Source organism: Aquila chrysaetos, chromosome 6 (genome assembly GCF_900496995.4).
Source record: "Aquila chrysaetos chrysaetos chromosome 6, bAquChr1.4, whole genome shotgun sequence".
Classification (NCBI taxonomy): domain Eukaryota; kingdom Metazoa; phylum Chordata; class Aves; order Accipitriformes; family Accipitridae; genus Aquila; species Aquila chrysaetos.
In genome coordinates, this window is record NC_044009.1 from 13,669,346 (window position 1) to 13,678,054 (window position 8,709).

General features: G+C 44.1%; 1 protein-coding gene across 1 annotated transcript in view; it reads left to right on the forward strand.

Annotated features, from left to right (window-relative positions):
- Positions 1–8,709, forward strand: part of ABCA12 (ATP binding cassette subfamily A member 12) — a 90,522-nt gene extending 81,813 nt beyond the window's left edge. Inside the window, exons 48-54 of the mRNA XM_030018841.2 lie at positions 976–1,120; positions 1,247–1,381; positions 2,754–2,857; positions 3,120–3,212; positions 3,668–3,773; positions 4,503–4,640; positions 6,159–8,709. Of these exons, the coding sequence (XP_029874701.1) occupies positions 976–1,120; positions 1,247–1,381; positions 2,754–2,857; positions 3,120–3,212; positions 3,668–3,773; positions 4,503–4,640; positions 6,159–6,278 (841 nt within the window). The 3' untranslated portion in view covers positions 6,279–8,709. The remainder of the gene's footprint in view (positions 1–975; positions 1,121–1,246; positions 1,382–2,753; positions 2,858–3,119; positions 3,213–3,667; positions 3,774–4,502; positions 4,641–6,158) is intronic.

Genomic DNA, 8,709 nt, shown 5'->3' on the forward strand with positions numbered 1-8,709 from the left:
GGATGGCAAAGGAAAAGAAATGTAAAAGTCTGAAACAAAACAAAACATTCAAAACAGTGCAAAGATAAATAAGGCAGGGAATTTCATCCCTTGAAGATGGTATGGTTGCTTCCCTAGCGGTCTGCATTTTGCTCTGTTGTGGTTTAGGCCCAGCCAGCAACTAAGCACAAAGCAGCTGCTGGCTCACTCCTCCCCCTCTGGTGGGATGGGAAGTAGAATTGGAAGAAAAAGGTAAAACCTCATGCGTCGAGATAAGTACAGTTTAATAGGACAACATAAGAAGGGAAGATTTAATAATAACAATAATACTAATAAAAGAATATATAAAGCGAGTGATGCACAATGCAATTGCTCACCACCCGGAACCTGATGCTCAGCCCATTCCCAGGCCATGATCCCTCTTCCCCCCGGCCAGCTTCCCCAGTTATATACTGAGCATGACGTCATATGGTATGGAATATCCCCTTGGCTAGTTCGGGTCAGCTGTCCTGGGTGTGCCCTCTCATCAGCTTCTTGTGAAAATTAACTCTATCCCAGCCGAACCCAGGACACTGTCGTACCTTTGCTGTTCTCAGTGGCGTTTCTTCCACTTCATTCCATTGCAGATGGGATCAGACTCAGATCCTCAGCTGAGTGTGATCCCACTTCTAAGCTAGTATCTGGAGACCAGTAGGACTCATCTCAAAGCGCTCTTTAACTGCAGTTGGCTTGGTGGCAGCTGTGCCATCTGAAGTGCTGGCAGTAATTGGAAAGCTGTGTACTAGACATCGTGGCTAACAGACATGGAAAATACAATTCTTCCTTTGCAGAACTGAGGGCCTAAAAGCTGAAGGTCTGCAAATTCATAGCATTATCCTTCAAGGGTTGGGGAAGGGAGTAGGAAGCAGGAGGAAGGGTTTCTCCCTCTCCTGTCTGATTCCAGAGTGCGTTGGCAATTCAGTGTGTTTAAAATGACTTGTCAACTTCCTTACACAGGTCCTTGAATGACATTAGTGAGGCACACTGGTCACTCTTTGGCTACTGTCCTCAAGAAGATGCCTTGGATGACTTGCTGACAGTGGAAGAGCACATGTATTACTATGCTAGGCTCCACGGCATCCCAGAGAGAGAGATCAAAGGAGTGAGTAACACTGGGGCTTGACTTAAAGCATTTTCCTGTTACTGAGAGCCCTTACATTGATATAATTAGTCTTTCAATAAATAGATATGTGTGGGGTAATTTATGCCTGGACTCTTGCTCCCATAGGTTGTACTCCAGCTTCTCCACCGGCTGAATCTGATGGCCTACAAAGACAGAGTCACCTCTATGTGCAGTTATGGCACCAACAGAAAATTGTCGACTGCTCTGGCTCTCATTGGGAATCCGTCAATTCTGCTGCTGGTGAGAAATGGGGGCCTTGTTGGGGGAAAGATGGGCAGATCTTTGGGCTGGCAGGGGTACTTTGACAGTCTAGCAAAGTCTCCTCAGGCACAGCTTACAGGACATGCCCCAAATGCCCACACTTAGCCTGATGACATATGAATCAGAGGAAAGTTTAGATTCCAGCAAGCACCCAAATTTTCTCTGAGGGCATAAGAGAGTGGTGAGTCTGCCAGTTTCTCTGTTAGCATCTTTCGGAGGTCTAAAATAGATCCTGTATTTGCCAATTAAACTCTCCTTGTTCCCAGCTCGCTCTTGGTTTTTTTGTATCGACTAACCTGCAGAGTCTTGCAAGAAAAGCAGCATCCAAGGCTCCAAATCTATAGGAGAGCAAAGGAGCAACTTCCCTCAGGATTAGAACATAAAACTATTTTTCTAGGTTCGGCTTCCCCTTTTGTCTTTCACTTTGAAATTTCCAGTTCTTCCATGAGATATGCCATTGCTAAGATATACATTTTTGTGCAGTTTTTCCACTTGCTGTGTTTTGAATGTGTGCAGTGCTCTGTGAGCAGGTTTCCCAATATTAAATTTGATACCTAGTGGACATAAATCTCCCTTGCCCCAACTTGTATCGAGCCCAGCACTGCTGCCTTTACTTCTGATCACATATACCAGCGCTGTAGCTGCTTTTGTGAGATAAAAAATCTCAATAAAAATAGAAGGTGGGGAAATTTCCTCCGTACAGACTGCTGCCTGAACCCAAGCTGTTTTATTTCTGCATTGTCCTCAACAATAACAATTTGTCAATCAGAAATTGGCTAACAATTTTATCAGCAATGCATAAGATAGGAGATAGTATACCATCTTTCATCTCTGGCTTACTGTCTCTCTAAATGGAGAAATGCAACACTTGCTTCGTCAGCATATGAGAAGGAGGCGAAACGCAGGTGATGTGGGAACCAAGTGCCAGTTGATAGCTTCTTGTCTGAGATTATGCCTGTGGTGTTCATGGATATTTAAAACGCCATGGTATAAAATGCACAGTAGGGTTGATCTTGGGTGGTGCTATCACAGCCAGTGAGTTCCTCTAGAGTCCAACAGAGGTTGAGAGTTCCCACCAGTCATCAGGGAAGCTGTGCAGCTCCAAAGGGCAGCAAGGATGGAGGTCTTGGTCAAGCTGACTTGCTTCTGCTTGAAGGGAGCTTAGGATGTCTCAGTCAAATCCATAATGCAGTTGAAGATAAACCTTCTCCTGGATCTGTACCAGTGTAGGCTCTCCTGTGGGTCCTTAGTAAGAAACATAACACTAATGATGAACCTAAAAAGAGCACAAGTTTTAGGAAGATCAGATTTTGAGTGCAAATTTACATTCAGTCCTGTTCTTTCCCAATAGGATGAACCAAGCTCTGGAATGGATCCAAATGCTAAACGCCACCTTTGGAAAATCATCAGTGAGGAAGTGCAGAACAAATGCTCGGTGATACTCACATCCCACAGGTAGGGCTGGTTTGGCTCTGCCTCCAGTGTCAGGATCTGCAGGAGGTATGGAGAGGCCTGTCCTTCACGCTCCCTGTTGGTCCTTGCAGAATTTCAGGGCACTGAACTATGACAGGTTCGGGGGTTTGTTGTGGCTGAATGTGGGTGCCCACAGAGAGTCACAACACTTTAGGGAGGATCAATAATGCTCTCTGATTACTAAAATAACTATTTTTTTATACCTTCTCGATGACTTATTAGAGTTTCTTGGTTGGTTTTTCAGCATGGAAGAATGTGAAGCCCTCTGTACCAGACTGGCTATTATGGTGAATGGGAGTTTTCAGTGCATTGGCTCTTTGCAGCATATCAAGAGCAGGTCAGTAAAATGTACCTATTTCACTTTTAGTGAACGGCATATGGAGTTAGTAACCTACAGCTTTGAGGGCTCAGAACATGAGACCTGTGTTAACAGGGCATCAAAATAACGTCATTTTCTGGTTTATGTTTCTTACTACAGCATTGAAATTCTCTGTTAACTAATGCACTTTCTACTCTCTCACAGCCTTTTTTCCCAGAGATGTGTTCCCCAAAGTAATCTGTTCACTGCTGAAAATGTGAAATGCATGTTAGGGTTGAGCTTCGATTTTATTAGTTATCACAATAGCTCGGCTTCTTATTAAGTTTCACTGCAGGTTAACAACCCTGACCCCATTCAGGCTGCACTCTGCCTGGATTAGATTTCCCCGAAGAGGCTGTGCAGTGCTCTCAAAGGATTTTCTTTATCTGTTTCTCTTTTCTACTGTGTTAATTGTGATTTTCTTTTTCCCCTAGGTTTGGAAGAGGATTCACTGTGAAGATGCACTTAAATAGCAACACAGTTTGCACTGAGATGTTGACAGAGTTCATGAAGTCACACTTTCCAAACACATGCCTGAAGGTAAGCAGGACAAATGCTTGCAGGAGAGGCCCTCTCATTCCCTTCAAATTAACCAAGAGGATCCTGCAAGATAGACATCTTGTAACATACTGTGCACATAGATCCGTACCCTCAGAGTGTAAGGGATTCATACACACACACTTGTCAGTGCTATCAGCAACATTGTCCAAGGGCTGGAGCACCCAGGTTCCTTGGTGGCTTAAGTAACTTCAGCCAAACAGCTGCAGTGATCCTATAAGGCAGCTGTTAGGTGACCCTCTGCCCCTGGGAATGGTCCCACTGAAGTCTGGACTGCATGGAGACTCACTTCATATTCAGTGGGTAATGAGATGGTCGGGTGCTTCCAGTAACTGAATAACTGTAAAACCGGAGTAACTGAGTCACAAGTCCCATCCGTTGTCCATAACCCAGTCTCTGCATTAATCAAAACAGCAGACTTGGAGCTGGAAAATGCTACCGCTACACTCCAGCCTCCAGCTCTGGGGCTTAGTTATCATCTCCCAGTCACAAAACCCACAAAAAACTCTCAATGGGGAAACACGGGTCAATACTGGACAATAATATTCTTCACCTTTAGGAGCCAGAAGGAGAGAACACACCCTCTGCCCCTTCACTCTCCCATCATTCAGCTCCTCTTTGCTTTCGTTCTGAGCCAGACAACCATCAGATCTCTTGGCTCTTCATAGGCAGCAACCTCTTAACTTTACCCCATCATTCCTGTTCCCACAGGATCGGCATTTCAACATGGTGGAGTATCACGTTCCAGTCTCTGCAGGAGGAGTAGCAAATATATTTGATCTCCTGGAAGCCAGCAAAGCAGCCTTCAATATCAGGCACTTCTCAGTGAGTCAAACGACGTTAGAGGAGGTAAGGAATTAAAGATGTGTGGCCATCCATTTAAAACTGTTAACAAGGGAGCAGAGTGATGGTTACACATAATGGACTGCTGCACACAATAGACTACATTTTGAAAGGGATTTCCATCTATATTCCTCCTGGGGATACTTTATCAGTGCTACTGCCTCCAGATACCTGTGCTGGTGCTAGGAGAATGCACACAGAAAGCTGCCTGTAGCATAAAGGATCTGTTCTTGCCTCTGTCCCTGCTGATTTCAGCAGCCTCATGGGTGTGGATGAGGGGCAGGATTATGAATCACCCCTGAGTTCAGTGCTAGGCTTTCCACCAGTCCTGGAAATTTGCTTGATTTCGCTCTTTCTTGTACTGTATTTAGGTTGTAAGTTCATTTAGCATTACTCCAAACTTAGCTTCATGGCTAAGTTCCTTCCGTTTTCCCTTGGAAGAACATTCCCACTGGCGTCAAAATCTTGTAGGAAACACATCAGCTGAAGGGGTGCTGCAAGGACTATCCAGAAGAAATCATCCTGTTGAGCATCAGCTTCTGATATATTAGGTCTGTCCCAGAGAGAGGAGCAAAACCTGCAGCTCTGTAATCCTGTGAATTGTTAAACAGAGATCTGGGGGAAGAGAGAGGGGGGTCCTCAATACTGTTTTAATAAGGGGCAGTGGTTGTGAGAGAAATGGGCAGGCAAACCAGAGGAAGCCCCAAGTCATGTTTCGTGGGAGGACAGCTTGGATTTGTGTATATGCAAATGTGATTGCAGGTAGCGTTCTAGTGAGAATATTTTATGTATTCATTAGATACTGTTCAAACGAAGACTGTTACGTGTGATTATATATACCTATCTATATAATGTGCAATTGTGCATGCACAGATGTCAATTATATATAGGCAGATGGGTTTATAAAGTAATAATATAGCTGTATTACACTGTGATCAAAACGAGCCACCACACGGGTATTACCTCGCTAGTACTTTTGAAACAGGAACTGCAGGACAACTAGGTTCTGTACAGGAGTGTCTAGCTTTGCATCCTGGGTGTTGATTCAGCGGTACAGGAGTGTGCATCCATTTATTTGCATTAGCCCATAGAAGCCCAACATTTCATGGAATCATAGAATGGTTCAGGTTGGAAGGGACCTTAAAGATCATCTAGTTCCAGCCCCCCTGCCATGGGCAGGGGCACCTTCCACCAGACCAGGTTGCTCAAAGCCCCATCCAACCTGGCCTTGAACCCTTCCAGGGATGGGGCATCCACAACCTGTCTGGGCAACCTGTGCCAGTGTCTCACCACCCTCACAGTGAAGAACTTCTTCCTTACATCTAATCTAAATCCACCCTCTTTCAGTTTAAAGCCGTTACGCCTCATCCTATCAATTTGCATTTCTCAAATCCAGCGTGAATCCATTCCTGAGCACTCTCTCCAGGCTCACAGTCAAATGAACAGCCATTCCTTTTTTATATTCATTCAGATTGTAAATTATTTATGCTGTCACATACTGAATGTTTTCCTTTAAACTTCTAGGTTTTCATCAACTTTGCTAAAGATCAAGCAGATCCTGATGGCTCGGATGTAGGCCCTGATGTGACACTGGACAGCTCTGACACAAGTAGCCAAGATAGCACCATAAGCTCCATCTATTGAAGGGACCCAACCACAGGGGATGATAGAAACTGAGGAAAAGACCTGATGGCCCCTCGGGGTTCTTCCAGCCCTGTTTTCTATGATTCTGGGATGGTGGGGATAAAAAGTCCCATTTCCTTAAAGTACTTTTTTTTTTTATATGCACTTATTTTGTTACTAGGAACATGGTAGGCATTTGGTTACGAATCAGATTGGTCTTTCCACAGGTTCTTTTTTTTCTGTTCCCCAGTTCTTGTTTTATCATCACTTTAATGCCTGTGAGGACTTAGTTGACATCACCTGCTGCTCATGGCCATTTGCTTACAGCAGAAATGGCCGTGATGGAGCAGTGGAGCTGTCAGCAGTGCAGGGTGTTTGACAAAAACGCAGCCCCACGGCTGCCCTCTCTGAAAGCCCAGGCTCCACTCCTTGCTCAGCAACAGACTTTCTGGGTAACCACAAAAAAGTCACTCAGTTTTGACAGCTTCCCCACTGGTGACATGGGGTTCATGGCCTTGCCCTACCTCACAGGGGTGTTGTGAGGACATAGGTGTTACGTACTGAGAGTCGCATATACCATTGGTGGGAGCCATCACATCTTTGGTAATGACATAAAGCATATCTATATGTGTGGGTTATGTCAGTACGAATAGAATTATTTTAAAAGTCAGCACTTCCAATGGTTTTGGTTTGTTCCTGTAGTTTGTTCCAGCTCTGTGTAACTCCTCAAGTCCTCCAGTCCCAGGCAGTTCCTGGCTCTTGGTACCCAACGGAAGATCATTCCACCAGCCAGCCCCTTTCTCCTTTTGGCTGGTGTTCAGGGCTTCTCCACTACAGCAGAAGAATGGTACGAGGCAGGTAGAGTTGTTGAATCTGCTGATATGAAGAAGTTTACTTCATCAGATTGTGTTTCCCCAAGCAGAGTAAAAGCAACGAGCATCTCCCTTGCACAGAAAACCTCCCTCTCCTGGGCAGCTCTGCCTCTTTGCTTCCTTGTCAGTGACCTTCCTCCTCAACACCCGAGTGGTGGCTGCCCCTGTAACTCTAGAGCTGTGTTTTCGCACATAACGAGGCATAATTAGCTTCTCCTTCAAAGACTCTGCCCACTGGCTTTAAAGGAGACCTCTGCCTACCTGTGAGCAGCAGCCCCCTAGCAGCTGAGTTCAGCACACCAGCATGCACATCCTGCTTTTTTCCCCCAGAATCATTAATAGATAGAATAGTTTAATACTACTCTTTGTTATATGTATCAGCATAAGGCCTCAAAGACTCAGTTTTGGGTCATTGATGTACGTGGTGCTATTCAAGCACATAATGAACTTAAACTGTTTGAGCTCAATAAACTTACTGTTGCTGGTGAAAGAGATTGCCAATAAAGCCAGGTCGTACTTACCTTGTAACACCTGGGAAGGCCCGTACGGTACTCAGTTTTGGGTTCACATGCACAATTCCAGCCAGAGGTGCTTTTTTTTTTCTTTTTTTTTTCCACAAAGCCGATTTGACCAAAGGAAACTTCAGATGAAAGCTGCAATGACACATCTTTCTCACCCTGACCATCAGAGTGGTTTTACTAGTTCAGTTCCCATTTGATGCTAAGGCTTGCTGAGATAATCACGCAAGGATTAGGTACTTTAAATATCAAGGGTGTTCGGTATTTTACAGTGGGATACTGAAGTTCAGAGTTTAGCTGCTGCAAGGAGGTCACATTTCCTCCTTGATCTCGGTGTAAACTTCTTACTGATAGCAGGAGGAGTTCTGTTGCGGATCGAAGGTTTTATCAAGCCTTGAATTATGCCTCAACCTGCTGACTGTAATTAAAACTGGAATTCGGCTTCTTTCCAGAATGCATTTGACACCTGCAGTTTATAAGTAACTGAAAAAGCTGCCCAGACATTCATTGTAGCTTCTATTATTATGTCTCCAGCTCTGCAAAAGCTCTTTTTTTCTCGTTTTCATTGCATATCTTATACAGATCACAGTACAAAATTAAGCTTTTCTCTAATGGTGGAGGGCTTCTGCTCCCTGCAAAGGACTCAGAGCATGAATGCAAATGATTTAAATGCCGTCTTGTAATACCAATCAGAGTATTATTTTATTATGTCGATGGCTTTGCAACTGCCAGTGAAAGATGGATCTTCAGACTCTGTCCAGATGTACTTTACATTTAATTGAGGGAGACTGATACAAAGCTATTCTTTTGTTCCTTTACAGCCTGCTAATCAAAAAAAAAAAAAAAAAAAAAAAGGAAGTGATTCATTGGAATACTTCAGCAAGTTGCAGTTTAATTGGGTAAAATAGAGTTTTCAAAAAAAAGCTAAAAGCATCCTTTGAATTTCCACCCAATTCTGGCATTAATAGAAACATCTGCTTCACGCAAAATGTGTCACGGCCATGATATACACTCCCTGTTTTCACTTGCAGGTAAAAATAAAACATCTGCTATTGCAATCAA